Source organism: Calypte anna, chromosome 27 (assembly GCF_003957555.1).
Source record: "Calypte anna isolate BGI_N300 chromosome 27, bCalAnn1_v1.p, whole genome shotgun sequence".
In the NCBI taxonomy this organism is placed as follows: domain Eukaryota; kingdom Metazoa; phylum Chordata; class Aves; order Apodiformes; family Trochilidae; genus Calypte; species Calypte anna.
Genome location: NC_044272.1, coordinates 3,237,760 through 3,255,532, shown reverse-complemented (window position 1 = coordinate 3,255,532; position 17,773 = coordinate 3,237,760). Strand labels below are relative to the sequence as shown.

Sequence of the window (17,773 nt, the reverse complement as noted above, 5' to 3'; positions counted from 1 at the left end):
GCACCCAGGCTGCACCCTGCCTGGCCTGGACCTCCCCAGAGCCGCTCGCCCGGTCCCAGCTTGGCCAGTTTGCTCTCCCAGTGCCCCCCCCCCCTCCTTCCTCCTTCCCCCCCCCCCCCCACTATCTTGTTTACCAATCTCGGGGTTTCCCTGGGGGGGGGAATCCCCGGGAACCCTCGGGCTGTGTGTATCTGTGTGTGTCCCCCCCCCCCTTCTTCTCCCGGGGTTGGGGTTTTTCTCTTTTTTTTTTTTTTCATTAAAAAAAAATTAAAAAAAAAAAAAGGGGGGTTCCCAAGGAGGTTCCCCAGGCTGGGAGGGTGGGGGAAAGGGGGCGTGGGGGGGCCTGGAAGGGTCAGGGGACATGGCCGGGCCTCCAGCTGTCCCCAGGGTGCTCTGTGGAGAGGGGGGGGGACAGGGATGGTGGCTTCAGAGTGAGGGCTGCGTGTGTGTGTGTGTGTGTGCACAAGAGTGTGTGTGTGTGTGTGCACACGCGTGTGCGAGCCCGTGTGCGTGCACCCGTGTGCCTGGCTGTGTGCTCCCACACCTGGGTGCACGCTCAATGTGCCCGTGTGCGTTTGCACACGCGTGTGCACCCGTGTGCCTGCGTCTCTACATCTGCAGAAAGGGTTCCCAGCCCCAAATCCTGGGGCACGGGGAAAGCGACAAGGGTGGGCGAGCCCACACAGACGCACACGCGTGTGCACATGTAGACGCCAACCCCCTCCCTGCCCCCTGTGCTTGGGGACACCCGTGGGGACATCCCGGATGCTGGGACATCGCTTGTGGCACGGCCAAGGTGGCACCGAGGGGAACAGCGCAGACGGAGCCTGTCCCCTGCTTTGGGGACGCGGTGACACCCGCGGCGGGTGGCGTGGGGTGGGGGTGGGTGATAGCTGCGGGCTGGGTGCCCAGATAAGGGCCCGGGCGTTATCGGGGTGCTGCCAAGGGCTCTCCTCCCTACAGCACCCCGGGGATTTGGGGGGGTCCCTCCCCTGCGGGTCACCCTGCTGCCCCCCGGCTGGGTGCTATGTGTTGGGGGCTCTTTGCAGGGCGCAGAGGAGGGGTGGGAGGTGTCCCCAGGGTTGGGGGGCTCACCTCTCTGCTGAGGGTGACTCTGATTTATCTGGGTGCTGCGGGGACACACACACACACACGCACACACACACGCGTGGGTGCCTGTGGGATTCACCCCCTCCCCGATTTGTCTGTTACATCGGGGGGGAAACTGAGGCACGGCACAGAACTGAGGTGTTGGGAGCACTGGGGGGACTCCCCCCTCGGCACAGCCAGCCCTGGGGGTTCACCTTTCCACGCTCCCCCTGCTCGGGGAGTGGGGGGGTGAGGGGAGGGGGTCTCATGCACCCCCAGACCCCACAGGGAGCAGGGATGCTCAGCAGCCCCCAAAGCAGGGACCCGAGGCAGGGAGGGGGGTGGCCGTGGGGAGGGGGCCAAGGACCCCCTTAGTTATGGGGGGGGGGGGGCTGCCCAAGCTCCGACTGGACCCTGTTCCCCCCCCTGAGGACGTCACGGTGAGGGGTTGGGCAGAAATGCCCCCCCCCCCCCGGGGGAGGACAGTAACCCCCCCATCTTCCCCCTCCTTTCCCCTTTATTCCCACCCCAGGCGTGAAATTTGGGGGGGGACGGGGACGAGGGGACGGGGGGGCGGGGTGAGGCTGAGGCCCCGCATCCCTGGATTTTTTTTTTTTTTTGGGGGGGGGGGGCGGCGCCCGGCCCGTTGCCGTGGGCATCATCGGAGCGAAGCCTGCGCGGGGCTTGGGGGGGGGGGGTGTTTGGTTGGCGTGGGTCGGGGGGGGGGGACACACGGGGGAAGGTGTCCCCCGGGGGAAGGGGCCATCGGCCGTGGCCTTGCCGAGCTGGGTGGGAGGGAGTCGGCTGCGGGCTGCCATGGCTCTGGGGCTCTCCGCCAAGAAAACCTCTTCCAGGAACATCGCCGTGGAGAGGAAAAACCTCATCACCGTCTGCAGGTTGGGGGGGGGGGGGGGGAAAGGGAAAAGAGGGGGGGGGTTCGATGAAGAAAGGGGGAACCCCCAAAATAATAACGGGGGGAAGGTGAGGGAGAGAGGGGAGCAGCGGTGCCGGGGATGGAGATGGAGAGGGGGATGGGAGGAAGAGGAGGAGGGTTAAGGAGGGGGGGAGACGGGGAGGAGGAGGGCTGGGGGGGCTCTTCACACCCCCCAGCAGCCCGATCACCCCGGGGGGGGGTTTGGTGGTGGTGTGCTCGTTTTTTGCTAGGGGGGGAATTCAGATTTAGAGCAGGGAAGGAGGATGGGGATGCAGGGAAAGGCGGGGGGGGGACGGGCTACAGGCGGGGGGGGGGGGGGCTGCAGGCGGTGAAGCTGAGGGGGGTCCGGGGGTGGTGTTGAGGGGGGGGGCTGGGGACACAGCGCCAATATGGAGGGTGCTGGTGATGCCCCGGGGCAGCAGGGGGGGGGCGGGGGGGGGAGGCAGAAGGGATGGGGGGGGGAGCTGGTGCCCGGGGGCAGCAGGGCAGGGAGAAGGGGGGCGATGGGGTTGGGGACCCCCCTGCGGTCGGGGGGCCTAGGAAGTGACGTCAGGCTCCCCCCCACCCCCCTCCCTCCAAGCTCTGCTCCGTGTGTCAGGGATGGAGGAATGGAGGCAGCAGGGATGGAGGATGAGGGTTGCCATGGCAGCGGCCACCTGGACCGATGGGGGGGACAAGGGTGGTGTGGTGGGGACAGGTGGGAGGGGGGCTGGTGCCCCCTGTTTGTCCCCAGGCACAGGGATGGGGTGACACCCCCCAGCCCTTGGTCAGGGGCTGCTTGTGCCGGGCTGTGACTGGAGCCTGGGGGGCACAGGGTGGGACATGGGGGGCACTGAGGCTTGGGGTCACCATGCCAGGGAACCACAGGTCCTGATTTTAGGGTCTGGGGGACCCCAGGGCTTCTCACCATGGCAGGGACACCTCTAGATCCCACTATCACGACATGGGGACACCCAGGGCTCTTTGTCACGGCACTCCTAGACCCTGCTCTCATGACATGGTGACGCTCAGGCCTCATCACTATGGCATGGGGTCCCTCCTGAACCCGCTGTCATGACAGGGGGACCCCCTCTAGACCTCACTGTCACGACATGGAGACCCTCCAGAGTTCCCCATCATGTCACAGGGCACCTCTAGCCCCCACTCTCATGACATGAGGACCCCTTTAGATCCTCCTGCCATGCCTCAGGGGTACCTCCAGTCCCCTCATTCTATCCAGCCCATCTCCAGACCCTCCCCACCATCGCACCAAACACCTCCAGACCCCACCTCCACGGTGACCCCACCCTTCCCCTGCCATCACCCCCAAACCTCACCCTCCCCACGCGTGGCCCTGACCACCCACCCCGCCCCGTCCCGCCCCCCACCCCTTGCCCAGCCGGGCTCTCAGCTCCTTTCGTGCCTCCAGCATCTTTCTCTCCACGGGGCAGGAGCGGCGGAAAGGGAAACCATCACCGCCCGCGCACGGCCGGGGAGGAAGGGGCCTTTGTTCGCCCTTCCTGGCCACTTGCACGGCGGGGGAGCGGCGGCTGCCCCGGAGGGATCCCCGGGGACACGGGGGTCAGCGAGGCACAGCCTTCCCCCCCCCCCCCCCCCTTCTTCCTGCCCCGAAGCCAAAAGCTGCAGAAGCGTTTTGGTCACACGCCCAAGAAGAAGGATTGGGGGGTGGGGGGCTGTGTGGGAGTCCGCTCCCACCCGTGACGCCCATCCCACCCACCCACTCTTCCCTCAGGTTCTCGGTGAAGAGCCTGCTGGACAAATACACGGCAGACCCCATCGACGACTCCTCGGAGGAGTTTGTGAACTTTGCTGCCATCCTCGAGCAGATCCTCAGCCACCGCTTCAAAGGTAAAAGGGACCCTTGGGGACAGGTGGCCCTGCAGCCCCCTCGAGTCTTCGTGTCCCCAGAGCTGTGTCACACGAGTGACAGCACCGCGAGCGCTGTCCGGGGCTCCGGGTCGGGGTTTTTTGGGGTCCCTGTGTCCCCTGCAGCCCCTGGGTCCCCGCAGGTCCCATCAGTTGGTTCAGCTCGGATGGGCAGCACGGGTTTTGGGATTACATCCGCCTGGCCTGCAGCAAAGTCCCCAACAACTGCGTCAGCAGCATCGAGAACATGGAGAACATCAGCACCTCCAGGGCCAAGGTCAGGGAGGTGCCACCCCCAGCCCTGTCCTTGTCCCCAGCCCTGTTCCTGTCCCCGCCCCTGTTTCCATTCACACCCAGTCCCTGGCACAGGGACCCACCCCCATCTTCATCCCCATCACTGTCCCATGTCCCTCATCATCCTATCTCCATCCCCCTCCTCATTTCTGTCCTAATCTTCATTTTATCCCACCCCCCTCTCCAACTCACCCCCATCTCCATCACATCCCATCTCTGTTTCATCCCATCCTCATCTCCATCCTCATCTTTTGCCCATTTTATCCCAAACCCATCCCATCTCATCCTCATTTTCACCCCTATCCCCATCCCATCCCATCCCCATCCCAATCCCAATCCCAATCCCAATCCCACTCTCTCTGTCCCTATCCCCTCCCCCTCCTGCAGCCCCATCTCACCCCACAGCTCCCCACGGGGTCACTGGGCTGAACCAGGACCTGGAGGTCCCCATGAGGGAAAAACGGGGCCATAAGCAGCTCTGGGGTGGAGGCCACACTCCTGATAGTGCCCAGACCCTCAGGGGACAGGCAGGACCGTGGCAGGGGACAGCTGAAGGTGACACCCAGTGGGTGGCTACTGGTGGCCACGGTCCTCAGGGCTGTCCCCTTGTAGGGCCGGGCCTGGATCCGTGTGGCACTGATGGAGAAACGGATCTCTGAGTACCTCACCACAGCCCTGAGGGACACCCGGACCACCCGGTGAGCAGCCCACCCCCCTCAACCACCTCGGGGGAGGCAGGGGGGGGGGTTTGGGGTGCTGGTGTGTGCCCGTGGTGCCACGTTTCCCCTCCCTTCTCCCAGGAGGTTTTATGAGGATGGGTCCATCATGCTGCGGGAAGAGGCCGTGGTGCTCACTGGGATGCTCGTCGGGCTGGGGACCATTGACTTCAGGTAAAAATGGGGGGGGGGGGTGTGATGAGGGGGTCCCCCACTGTCCCCCCACTCCAAAACCTGACTCTCTCTGCTCCTTGTGTCACCTCTCAGCTTCTGCCTGAAGGGTGAGGTGATGGATGGGAAGATGCCCATGGTCATTGACTACACCCCCTACCTGAAGTTCACCCAGAGGTGAGAGCAGTTGGGGTGTCCTGGGCACCCCCCTGCCCCTGCTGGCTCCCCCCACCCTTGGCTGCGGTGTCACCTCCACCACTGAGCCCCTTCCCCGTGTGTCCCCCCCCCCAGGTATGACCACCTGAGTGAGGAGGAGGAGAGGGGCAGCGTGGGGAGCAGCACGAGTGAGGACAGCTCCCCCGACCACCCCTACCTGCCCCTGGTCACTGATGACGACAGCTGGTACAACAAGTGGCGCAAGATGGAGAAGAAATTCCGCATCGTGTATGCCCAGAAGGTACCAGGGAGCTGGGGTGGATGTGGAGAGAGAGAGATGTTATATATTATATATTATATATTATATATTATATATTATATATTATATATTATATATTATATATTATATATTATATATTATATATTATATATTATATATTACATACTATATACTATATACTATATATCATATCTTATATATTATACATTTTATATTATATATTACATACTATATACTATATACTATATACTATATACTATATACTATATACTATATACTATATATCATATCTTATATATTATACATTTTATATTATATATTATATATTATATAATATATAATATATATTATATATTTTATATTTTATATTTCAATTTCATATATACATATAAAATATATAATACATATTATACATCTTATATATTATATATTATAGTATAACAAATCTTATACAACATATAATATGTAATATATAATATGTAATATATAATATATAAGATATATAATATATATGACATATAATATATAATATACAATATATTATGTATTATGGATATATAAAATATATATTATATGTAGAATATATAATATATATTATACATATTATATATATAATATTAGATACATTGTAGTATAACAAATATTATATTATACAATATATACAATATGTATGATATATAATATGCAATATATTATATATTATGTATTGTGGGTATATTATATATCATATATATAAATATATAATATATAACATATATTAATTTCTATATTATATGTTTTATATTGTATATTATATAGTATACCATATATAGTATATAGTACATATTTATTTATATTTATATCTTTATATCTTTATATCTTATATTTACATTTACATTTATATTTATATTTACATTCACATTTACATTCATACATCCAAAGCCCCTATCACCACACTCTTTGGGAGCACTCTGACAGCAGAGGTCAGAGCAGGATCAGCCTGTCAGCACCTCAGCACTTCCATTTCCAACCAATTAAAACCAAAAACCACCAAAACACCCCAAAACCCCCCAAGACCCTTGCTGCCAGCCTGCCTGGTGTTTAACCCTATCAGGGTTGGGGTCAGGGTTGGGGTTGCCCCCCCTGCTCCCACCCCTGAGTGGTCCCCCCAGTCCTCCCCACTGCCCTCTCCTTGTCACCCTGGGTGGCCTTGGGGACAATGGGGACATGGGTGCTGGTGGCCTTGCCCAGGGGTACCTGGAGGAGCTGGTGAGGCTGCGGGAGTCGCAGCTGAAGGACCTGGAGGCAGAGAACAAGCAGCTGAAGCTGCGGCTGGAGGAGGTGATGGTGCAGAACCAGCTGGAGAAGAGGGAGCTGGAGGGCGTCATCCTGGAGCTGCAGGAGCAGCTGTGAGTGGGGACCCGGCACCCACGGGATGGCTGTGGTGGGTGGGTGGAGGGGTGGGGGTCCCATGGGCTTCAGGGTGACCAAACCTGAGGGGGGGTCCCATGGGCTTCAGAGTGATCAAACCTGAGTGGGGGTCCCACGGGCTTCAGGGTGACCAACCCTGAGTGGGGGTCCCATGGACTTCAGGGTGACCAACCCTGAGTGGGGGTCCCATGGGCTTCAGGGGTATCCCAGTACGCCCTTTGGGGTGTTGCTGGGTGGTGGCTTCCCAGGGGTCCCCACGTGGGAATGGGGTCCTGAGCGCCCCATTTCCCCCAGGGGGTGTGATGGGTGGCAGCTCCCCAGCACCCAGGTGCTCCTTGTGTGCTGTAGATAGGGAAGGTCCCCAGTGTCCCCACGGGATGTAGTGGGGTCCCCCAGTGTCACCCGGGAGGTCCCCAGTGCCGGTGGCTCTGCTGGGTGCTGAGCCCCCTCCCTTTGGTGCAGGACGGGGCTGATCCCCAGTGAGAACCCCCAGCTGACCCAGCTCTCCAAGGAGATGGTGACACCCCTGGTGAACCAGTGGCCCTCCCTGGGGACCCTCAACGGCAACGAGAGCAGCTCGGACAGCAAACTGTACAGGAGGTAACCCTGGGGGGGCTCGGGGGGGGGGGACAAACATACACAGAGCAACCCTCACCCAGCGCCCCATCCCACCCCGGGGAACTGGGGGGGGGGTGTGGAAATCTCCCTTGGAGAGGGGATGGGGAGAAGGGGTGCCCCTGGTTTTGGGGAGGGGCTGTCCTGGCCCCCGGGGGAGTTGGGGTTGGGGGGGGGGGCGCTCAGTGCCGTCCCTTCCTCAGGCAAAGCTTCGTGAGCACCGAGCAGCTCTCACCCGGCAACAGCCTCAGCTCCGACTCCCAGTGCCTGGGCGAGGGCAAACGCGAAGGGGAGCCCTGGGGGCCCTTGGGTAAGACCCCCCCCCCAGACACACACCGTAGGGTACCCTGGGAGGGGGGGGCTCAGCATGTCCCCTGGACGGACACCCCCCAAGCTACCTGGACCCTGACACCAACTTGTCCCGACAGTGCAAGGTCCCACTCGTGGTCCCCCCTCCCGCGGGGCAGGGTTGGGGTGTGAAGCTGCAGCCCCCCCATGACTCCCCCCCCCTTTTCCTCCTCTCTGTGCCCGCAGGGAAGGATCCCACCCCCTCCATGCTGGGGCTCTGCGGCTCCCTGGCATCCCTGCCCAGCTGCAAATCCCTGCCCAGCCTGAAATCCAGCGAGTGCCTGGTGAGCGACAGCACCCAAGGCAGCCCGACCCGCACCCCCAGCTGAGACCCCCGACCCCCCCCTCCTCACCCGGACCCAACCTCACCACACACCAGTGACAGCCTCGCCCCCTCCTCACCACCCCGGGACCGCCGAGGGAATTCGCCGAACCCCCGGGAAGGTTGGGGATGGATGGATGATGGATGGATGGGGTTTCTCCTCCCCCCCCCCCCCCGCCCCTTCCCCAATTTGACACCGCATCCCTTGGCTCGGACTCCCGGTTCGGTTTGGAGGCGTGGACCTCTTGGGATGGGGCTGCCGGACCCATGGGAGCCAGGGAAAAAAACTGTGCTGGGGGGTGGATGGGGACAAGGGGTAACAGCAGCTGGGGGGCAGAGCCAGAAGCTCCCCCCCCACCCAGGGGTGCGGGTCTGGGTGCAGCCCCCGTATCTGTCTCATCCCCTGCCCACCCAGTATGGGGGGGGGGGGGGGGGCTCTCCCACCCTTTTGGGGACCTGTCCCCCCCTTGGAGCAACATCCCCATGACAGGGATAGGCTCTTTCCCTCCCCCCTCCCCTTCCCCATCCCCCCCCCCCCCGGCGTTGTTTTGGGTGGTTTTTGGGTTTTAATTTAGTTCCATCTGCCCTGGTGAAGCAAAAGGAATCAATAAACACAGCAAGCTGAGCTGGCTTCCCATGAGCTCCCCTGGAAAGGGGGTGGGACACAAAAAGAGCCCTTATGGCCCCAACCCCAAGGTCCTATCCCTGGCAGGGGTGTTTGGGGGGAGGTTTGCTGAGCCCCCCAGGAAAGGGAGAGCACCTTTAGGATCCAAAAGGTCACCAAAGGATGGGCAGCCCCTGCCCCCTCCACTGTCCAGGGGAAGGTGGTTCTGGGGCCTTCTTACCCCCCAAAATTCCCCCCCCCCATATGAGGAGGTTGGATGTAGGTGATCTTTAAGGTCCCTTCCACCCCACACCAGTGTGTGGTTCTGTAAAACCCAGCAAGGAGCTGGTGGATCAGAGGGCAGCACTGTGCCCACACTCTGAGCCCTGGGGATGCCTTCCCCAGCAGAGGAAAAAAAAAATTGTCCCAAAAGAGACAATATTGCTTTTATTTAAGAAAATAAGAGAAATTCCCCCTCTGGAGTTCTGGGCAAACTGGAGCAGCACCCACAGTGGGCACAAAGCTGGGGGCAGAGCCTCATGGTGAAGGGAGGGGGCACGGACAGAGATTTGGTACCAGAATGCCAACCCCCCCCCTGGAGCAGCAGTGAGGTCTGTCCCCAGGCAGGGGGACACCCCGAGAGGGAGGGAGAGGTCCAGAGGCTGGGACAGGGTCCTGATGTGTCCCCCATGCCCTGGGCAAGGGGCTGCTGTGTGCCAGATGGTGAGGAGGGGCAGACCCCTAAGTGGAGAAGGGGTGAGGGGGGGAGCCCAGAAGTTCCTGAGGGCTCCTGCCCTGCTCCCAGGGTTCCTCATCCTCCCCAGAGCATCCATGAATCCAGCAGCAGCATCTACCCAGCCTCAAGGGATGAGCATGGGTGGGGGGGGCTGCAAACCCCCCCAGTGTCACAGCAGCAGGCACGGATGTGGAGGGGGGGGGGGCAGAGCACAGCACGAAGGCACTTGGGCTTTGCAGAGCTGAGTGGGGGGTTTGCTGCTCCTTACCAGGAGCAGGGTTGTCACCATTCCCACCCCCCCACACTCCTTGGGGCCACCAAAGGTGACAGTCCAGCCCTGCCACCAGCCCTGGCTCACAACCCCCGCAGCCGCCGCTCCTGGTTCAGCTTCTGGAAGAAGGTCTTCCCAAATTCATAGGTGCTGATCATGATGGCACAAGCAGGTGCCACCTTAATGACACGGGGCAGGAAACCTGCCAAGACAACCCTGTTAGCTCCTGGGTGACACCAGTAAAGCCCAGCACGGGGTTTGGGGAGGGGGGGTGCTCACCTGCAAACAGCCCCCGGGTGCCAGACTCGGCTCGGATGCGTTGCATGAGCATCCAGGTGGAGGAAGGTTTGGAGGCTGTGACTGCAAGGAGAGGGGAGATGAGGGTCTGGAGATGCCCACCCAACACTGGGCAGTGTTGGTTGCCCCCTCCAGGTTGCCCAGGACCCCCCCTCACCTGGGTGCACCTCGCTGCCTCCCAGCTCGACCTGCCGCTGGGTCTTCACCACGTCGAAGGGCAGGGTCAGCACAGCAGCCACCTGTGGGGACAGCAGCCAGGGGAGGTGGCACCTCAGTGTCCCTGCTAGCTCTGCGGTCACCTCTTGGGGACATTCCCCCAGGGGCTGAGCAATCCCCCTCTCACTCACCGTCCCAGAGATGGCCCCGGAGCTGAAGGTGATCATGAAGGTGGCCTCGTCCTGCCCGGTCTGCCTGCAGAGCCAGTCCCTCACCAGCTCGTAGTTAAACCAGTAAAGAGCTGGGAGGAGAGGAGAAACACCAGTGCTACAAAAGGCAGCCCCCAGCACCCCCCTTTCCTGGGTCCATGCCTGTCCCCCCTGGTCTCCCAGTGTCACCAGTTGCCCTGTTTCCCCCCCTGCCCCAGGTCATACCTGAGAAGGGGACATCTCGCAGCACGGTGGGTCCCCAACCCCTCCAGAGGGACAGCCACCCATCCTGAGCCACAGCTGACTGGATGCAGACCCCCAGCTCCTTGTAGCTGAGCTGCTGGGACTGCATCTTGGTCCGGATAAGCTCCAGGGGACTGATGACAGTCACAGCACCCACTGCAACGGGAAGGGGACAGGGGACATCAGCCCTGTCTGCTCAGACAACCACCCTGGAGCCACCAGAGCACTGAGCCCAGGAGAGCACCAACCCTGGGCACCAACAGCCAGCAGACAGGGTGGGGGGACACAAGGCGGGCATGGGGGGACCCTCCTGAGGGGAGGGGTACTCACACCTGGCCAGAGCCCCAGCCACCAAGGGGATGTGATGGCCCCTGCTCCCTGTCCAAACCTGCAGGTGGCTCCGGAGTTGGTCGTAGATGGTGAAATAAATGACAGTGGCTGGCACTGCCATGACCCTGGGGAGGAGCAGGAGGGGTGTGAGGGGCAGCTGTGTCCCCCTCCTCACACCTCAGGGGCTGGCAGGGAAGTTTGGGGTGGATCCCCACGTGTCTGGGGATGCTGTCCACCCCCTGGGGAGGGTCCAAACTCACAGGGTGGGGGGCAAGCCACTCCACAGAGACCTAATGCCCTCGTGACGTGTGATCTTCACAAAGGCATCCTGGGGAGAGAGGTGGGAGGAGGGCAAGGAGGGTCCTCAACAAACACCCTGACCCCCTCTCTGGATTGGGGAGACCCTGTCCCCCCTTTCCCCCTCCCTCCATGCCCCCCCAGTCCCTACCAGTGTGCCAGTGAAGTGGGTGGGGGTCTTGTACCAGGCAGTGCAGCCACTGCCATTCTGGCAGACGTAGAGATGGTCCATGAGGCCATTGCAGTAGAGGAAACACTTCCCTGGGGAGAGACCAAGAGCACCACGGTTACACAGGAGACCCCTTCCCTCTGCCCATCTGACCCCCAAAACCATCACCTCTTCCAGGACAGAGCCAAACCCTCAATGCTTGAGCTTAACCCAGAGGGTTGACCCCCAAAAAGGGTCTGACCATGGTCAGGTTGGGGACAGGGGCACAGCAGAGGCAGCGGCAGTGGCAGGAGGGGTTTGTGCCTGGCTTGGCTCTGCTCTGGGGTCAGGTATGGGAACGTTGGTCAGGGGGAAGCAAGAGGAGCAGCTGAGATCCATGGGGATTTTGAGGAAGCAACACACCAGAGTGAAAAAAACCCACAGCAGAGTGAAAAAAACACAGCAGTCAAAAAAAAAACACAACACAGCAGAGTAAAAAAAACACCACAGCAGAATCAAAAAACCCCAACAACCCAGGAAGGAGAGGGAGCCCCCAGCCAGCCAGGCCTCTTGCACATGAGACCCTCATTAGAGCCCCCCCCAAAGGGGCCACTGCAGGGCCAGCCCCAGAGCAGCTGTTGGGGCTGGGGGTGGTGGCAGTCCCCAGACTCCAGGGATGTCCCCTCTCCTCTGGAGGAGCCCAAGCTGCCACCAGCAGGGCAGGGAACCAAGGATCAAGGTTTTGGGAAAGAGAAGTTGCTGGTGGCAGGGAGCAGCTCCCCCCCCCTGGGTGTACTCACATGTGGGCTGCTGAGCACCCCAGGGCACAGAGGGAGCTGGACACACTGAAACACACAACAGGGACAGCCTGAGAGGTGACACAAGGGACGTGTCACATCCCCAGGTGGGGGATGTGCTGCAGCTCAGAGTTGGGCACTGGGAGAGCTCCATGGGGGAAGGGGATGGATGAGCCCCCCCCTCCACAGCCACTTCCCCATTGTCACCAGTCCCTTGGGAACAGCCCCAGCCTGCTGACCCTGCAGAGAGGGGGGGGACACAACAGGGACAGAGCCCCCAGGGTCCATCCTACCCCATGGAAGCTGTGGGGACAGGCAGGGGGAGGGAGCAGCTGGAGGGAGCAGCTCCCATCCCTCTCTGCAGCAGGCAGGGGGCTGCTGGCACCGTGCTGACCCCACTCAGTGTCACCAAGGGGGAGGGACAGAGCTGAGCATCAGCCCAGCTCCCCCAGCAGGGCCCCCCGAGCCCGTCAGGATGAGGGGCCCCTGGGAATCTGTCACCTCCTGATGGCCCCACGCTCAGACCCCCCCCCCCCAGCAGCTCAGGGGGGGGCTGCTGGGGTTGGGGTCTCTGGCCAGGGAGCCACCCTGCCCTATGGGTGGGGGTGTTAGGGGGGGGTGGGTGTTACCTTTGGAGAAAGGGGTCCTCTGTGCCTGCAGCCTGATCTTCACCACATCCAGGGGTGTCACTGAAATGACAGCAGCCTTTAGCCAGCCTGCATGGCCCCCCCCAACCCCTCCCTCAGCCCCCCCCAGTCCCCCTGGGGTCCTCACCAAAGAGAGAGGTGAGGATGGCCCCTGTCCCCGAGGCCAACATCTGCTGCAGGGGGGTGATGCCCCCCCCGGGGCTCGGGGATGTCTCCTCAGCCATGGAGCTGCTCTCCTGCAAAACATGGTTGGGAAAAGGGGGGGGGGGGGAATGGCTCAAGGTTGGGAGTGCTCCCCAGGGTGGGGGGCTCCCTGCTTAGGGATGAGAAATGGGTCTGTGTGTGTCCACCCTCCCCCTCCTGGGTGACAAGTGTCACACCTCCAGCTGTGCTATCGGGGTGGCACAGAGCAGGCGTGGCCCCCCCTGGGCTGTCCTGGGTGGGGGGGGGACACAGGGACTGCTCCTGGGGCTGGCCCAGCCCTGATAACACATACAAACCCCCCCTCTGCCCCCCCAACTGGCTGCAGGCTCAGCATCACTGCTGGGGAGGGTCCAGACCCAACCTCCCTGGATTGTCCCCTCCCTCCACTTGGAAAACGAAGGGACAGGAAGGAACAAGGTCCAAGGACCAATCCCCCCCCCCGACATTTCCCTCCCTCCCCCCTAAGCCTGGTTGAGAAGGTGGCAGAGCCATGGAGGGAGAGCAGTGGGGGTACCCCCTGTGCAGGGGGGGGTTCACTTGTCCAAAAAAATAATTCTGCACCACCCCCTCCCCCTGCCAGGGATTGGCTGCCCCCCCCGGGATCAACATCTCTGCCCTGGGAATGTCATGGGAATATCAAATCCTTCCCATGGGAGGGGACAGGGAGCCCCAGCACTTGGAGCACCCTCAGGATCAGCTGCTTGTGCCAGGATGTGTCCCTTGGGCTTCCAGGTTTCAGGAGCTCATGTCTGGGTTTGGGGGTTTTTTTGTTTGTTTTTTTTGTTTTTTTTTTTAAAGCCAGGGAATGCAGCAAATCCTAAAAAAAAAAAAAAAACCCAAACCCTTCACTATCTGACTCTGCAATTTTTGCAAGGTCAGAGCAGTGATAAATCCCCCAGTGCTGGGTGCTGGATTTGTTGGGTGGCCGTGAGCATCAATGGGGCCACCCCAGAGCTGCCCCTGTGCTGGGTGCTGCCCACTGGGGGGTGGGCAGGGGTCCCACGGGGGGGTCCCCTCGTGTTGGTGACAGCACCAGCACCCTGGCACCCTCCCACTGAGCCCGAGGCTGGTGCAAAACCAATGTGGGGGAGAGGGGGGGGGTTGGATGGAGCAAAACCTGATGCAAGGGAGGGGAAATTAAATAATAATAATTATTAAATCCCTGGCTAATAAATGAACGACTGAAGAATTGCAATGGAGCCCTGCACAGCGGGGGGCTGAGCACCCCGGGGATCCCCCCCTGGGCTGGGAGCTGCTCCCTTTGCCAGCCAGGAAAAAAAAATTCCCTAAAGCTACGACCTGAACCCCCTCCAACCCCCCCAAGGTCGGTGCAGAGCCCGTGGCTGTGATGCTCGGGGCAAAAATCGGGGGGAAAAAAGCAAATCGGGATTTAAATGAGAAAAGGAGAAACTCCGGGGCAAGGGGAAAAGCTCGGACGCCCCCCACCCGGGGGGGGGAACCGGGGACAAACCGCCCTCCCCCCCCGGGAAAGGGGGACGGGCACGGCGGTGTCCCCTGGCGGGCACCCAGCTCCTCCGGGGAGCCCCCCAAGGATTGGGGCAGCCCCCCCACCCTGGAGCACCCCCAGCTTGGGGGCTGCAGTGTTGTGCGTGCCCCGCACCCCAGGTTTGCACCCCCCCCTCCCTCGGCGCTCGCAGCCCCCAGCCCAGGGCTCTGCAGCCCCCAAATACTCGACCCCTCTGCCAGGGTCTGCAGCCCCCCAAGGCATTTGATGCCCCCCCAAGGCTCTGCCCTCCCCGTCCGGGGCTCTGCAGCCCCCCCCCGCTGTTTACCCCCCCTGCGAACTTTGCAGCCCCCCGAGCCCCACTCCTCTCGCACCCTCCCACCAAGGCCGGGAGCCCGGAGGGAGTCCGGGGGGGGGGGGGGGTGTCCTCCGCCGCCTCTTCCCCCCCCCCGCACAACCGCACGACCCCCCACACGGGGGGGGGAAAGGGAAACTGAGGCAGGGGGTCACGGGGAGGTGGAGCGAGAAAGGAAGGGGTGACCGGGAAGGGGTAAGGGGGGGTGAGGGGTGACCGGGGGCCCCTCCGCACCTGCTCATTCCAGCCGTGTGCGGTGTTTCCCTCCGCAGAGCGCGGGGGGGCAGCGGGCGGCGGCGCCTTTAAGGAGCCCCATGGACGCCCCGCGCCCTCCGCGAGCCGGCCCGCGAGGCACTTCCGCCCCGCACCGCGCACGCGCTCTGAGAGCCCGCCCATCCCCATGCGCCCCCTGCCGGGCCGGAAGGGAAACCGCAAGGAGGACGGGACAGGGGGGACAGGGACCCCCACTGAGGGGAGAGAGGGGGGCACAGGGACCCCCATCCTGTGGTAAGGGGGGGGCACAGGGACCCCCACTCTGAGGGGAAACGGGGGGATGTAGAGGGACCCCAATGAGGGAAGAGAGGGGGCACAGGACCCTGCGGGAAGGGGAGGCACAGGGACCCCCACCCTGTGGTAAGGGGGGGGCACAGGGACCCCCACTCTGAAGGGAAACGGGGGGACGTACAGGGACCCCCACTGAGCGAAGAGAGGGGGGCGCAGGGACCCCCACCCTGGGGGAAGGGGGGGGGCACAGGGACCCCCACTCTGAGGGGAAAGGGGGGGGGGGTACAGGGACCCCCACTGAGGGATGAGGGGGGAGGTACAGGGACCCCCACCCTGCGGGAAGGGGAGGGCACAGGGACCCCAACCCTGTGGGGAGAGGGGGGGTCACAGAGACCCCCATCCTGCGGGGAGGGGCGAGGTCTCCTTGCACGCTTGGCCTCTTCCCAGAGGAGGGCTCAAGGATGGCTTTGCAATTTCTAGGTTGGTTTTTTTTTTTTTTTTCTGCTTTGTAGTGGTTTTTTTTATTATTTTATTTTTATTTATTTGCTCATGAACAAGGTTGAGGAGAGGACTCCCGAGTCCCTTCCCGGGGTCCGCAGGGATGGATGATGCAGTTCCCAACCCTGCACCCTGGGCTCTCCTTGCAGCCTCCTCTGCTGCTTCCCCCTGGTCCTCCCAGGTTGTCCCTGGGGATTTGGAAGCTGAAATCCTCACCTTGGGAAGCTGAAATCCTCACCTTGGGAAGCTGAAATCCTCACCTTTCCTCTCCTGGGCCTGTTCTGGGAGATCCTGTGCTTCCTGCAGAGAAAGAAACCTTTTCCGAGGTGTTTTCTGGGTGGACTGTTGCATTTAAGCCAAAGATGTTTTGAGCTCGTTCGTTCCTGGGCAGGTTGGAACAGGAGTGCAGAACATGGTGGGTTTAGTGCACAACGCAGCCTCCTACTGGATCTGGGGTTGAATCCTGTCTGAAACTCAAGGAATTGACTCCATCCTGTGGCAAGGACAGGCAACCTCCAGGTGGGCACCAGTTTAGGGCTTCAGAGTCTGCAGGCAGGGTGGTGGTTGGTAAATCAGAACCTGTTTCAGCCCAGAGTGATGTTGCCTGAAGAGGCAGAGCCTGGTGGTGGCATCTTCATTCCTTCTGGCATCTTCCAAGCACAGACATAACAAGAGGAATCACCAATTCCCTGCAAGCATTTGTCCTGCTGGGATCCCAGGTCCTCTGAGTCTGAACTTGATCTGATGTGAAGCCAGAAACATCTGAATTCCCACAAGATCACCTAAGTGAAGACATCCTGGAACTCCCTGATGAGCCAACTCTGCCTCTTGCAGATGCTCCAGGTTTAAACCATGTGGAAAGCCTCTTGGAGCCTGCAATTTAGAAACAGAATAATGATTAATTAAACAACATCCATCCTTAGGGGTATCAGGTCTTACATCTTCTCTTTGTAGCTGTTGGGCTCTCTTTGCCTTCTGGGCAGGAAAGAAAAAGGAATAATCCTTTTCCAGCTGGGCTGGGGGCAGGAGGGAAGTGTAGGTGTCTTGGTGCCACTTTGTCAGACGTTTGCTCGAGGGAGCAGAGGGAAAGCAGGGAATTTATTTTTTCCCCTGCCCTGTGCTGCTGAGAAGCCAGGACTGGGCTGGCTCTTTCTGCTGAGTCACAACCTCTCTGCTGTCCTCACACCCCGGGTGTTCCTGCTGCTGATTTACAGCTCCACTTCTGGCCTTGGTGTGGGCTGTGGGGGTGCATCACCCTGTGAAAATAAAACTTCAGCTGGAGAGGACCCTGTCCGGGTGGCACATGACGTGGATTTGGTTTCAGCTTGCAAGGAACGGAGCCAACTGTGCTCTGATCCCCTCTGGAGCTGCAAAGTTAAGAGGCAGAGGATTTACTTCAGCTGGGGCCATTTCTGATTTAGCAAAAAGCAGCCTTAATCTGAATTAAGGGACTGGAATGAAGCAGCTTGTGGAGGGATGAGGCCCCGGGGACGTCAGAATTAAAAGCACAGAATTTTTCACACAGTTGCACTTCTTCTGCAGGTCAATTCCTGCTGCAGGTGAGACCTGAGGGGTTCTGTCCTGGGTTTGGGAGCACCTGCCAGGGAAAACTTTGATGGGGGTGTGGAGCAAGCCACAAAACTCACCTGGGAGGAAAATGAGCCTTGTCTTATGGATGAAGAAACAGGTATGGAAGTAAAAGGCTCCATGCTTTCCTGCCTGGAAGTTGCTTTTATAATGTTAAAAAGAATGTCTTGTTTCCACCTCGCAGCAATATGGGCTGGAAAGAGAAGAGTGAGTTGGAATTGCAG

The 17,773-nt window shown here is 60.0% G+C and overlaps 2 protein-coding genes across 5 annotated transcripts; one reads left to right on the top strand and one right to left on the bottom strand.

Annotated features, from left to right (window-relative positions):
- The first annotated feature begins 1,798 nt into the window (after nucleotides 1-1,798).
- On the top strand, nucleotides 1,799-8,836 carry RUNDC3A (RUN domain containing 3A). Of its 2 annotated transcripts, XM_030465896.1 has the most exons (11): nucleotides 1,799-1,985; nucleotides 3,756-3,871; nucleotides 4,033-4,166; nucleotides 4,796-4,881; nucleotides 4,984-5,073; nucleotides 5,167-5,247; nucleotides 5,362-5,527; nucleotides 6,737-6,894; nucleotides 7,379-7,516; nucleotides 7,735-7,841; nucleotides 8,066-8,836. In XM_030465896.1, the coding sequence occupies exons 1-11, from the start codon at nucleotides 1,906-1,908 to the stop codon at nucleotides 8,206-8,208; spliced, it is 1,299 nt and encodes a 432-aa protein (XP_030321756.1). In that variant the 5' UTR covers nucleotides 1,799-1,905; the 3' UTR covers nucleotides 8,209-8,836. The 2 variants fall into 2 exon arrangements, with proteins under 2 accessions (XP_030321756.1, XP_030321757.1); XM_030465897.1 differs by lacking the exon at nucleotides 7,735-7,841 and having other exon boundaries at nucleotides 1,819-1,985.
- A 398-nt stretch (nucleotides 8,837-9,234) lies between these two features.
- Nucleotides 9,235-15,320, bottom strand: LOC103539337 (solute carrier family 25 member 39). Of its 3 annotated transcripts, XM_030465899.1 has the most exons (12): nucleotides 15,195-15,320; nucleotides 13,064-13,172; nucleotides 12,919-12,978; nucleotides 12,293-12,337; nucleotides 11,496-11,605; nucleotides 11,308-11,375; nucleotides 11,048-11,172; nucleotides 10,700-10,873; nucleotides 10,457-10,566; nucleotides 10,267-10,348; nucleotides 10,092-10,172; nucleotides 9,235-10,014 (listed from the first exon to the last, which is right to left on the bottom strand). In XM_030465899.1, the coding sequence occupies exons 2-12, from the start codon at nucleotides 13,158-13,160 to the stop codon at nucleotides 9,896-9,898; spliced, it is 1,071 nt and encodes a 356-aa protein (XP_030321759.1). In that variant the 5' UTR covers nucleotides 13,161-13,172; nucleotides 15,195-15,320; the 3' UTR covers nucleotides 9,235-9,895. The 3 variants fall into 3 exon arrangements, with proteins under 3 accessions (XP_030321759.1, XP_030321758.1, XP_030321760.1); XM_030465898.1 differs by lacking the exon at nucleotides 12,293-12,337 and having other exon boundaries at nucleotides 15,195-15,299; XM_030465900.1 differs by lacking the exons at nucleotides 11,308-11,375; nucleotides 12,293-12,337; nucleotides 12,919-12,978; nucleotides 13,064-13,172; nucleotides 15,195-15,320 and having other exon boundaries at nucleotides 11,496-11,584.
- Nucleotides 15,321-17,773: the final 2,453 nt, after the last annotated feature.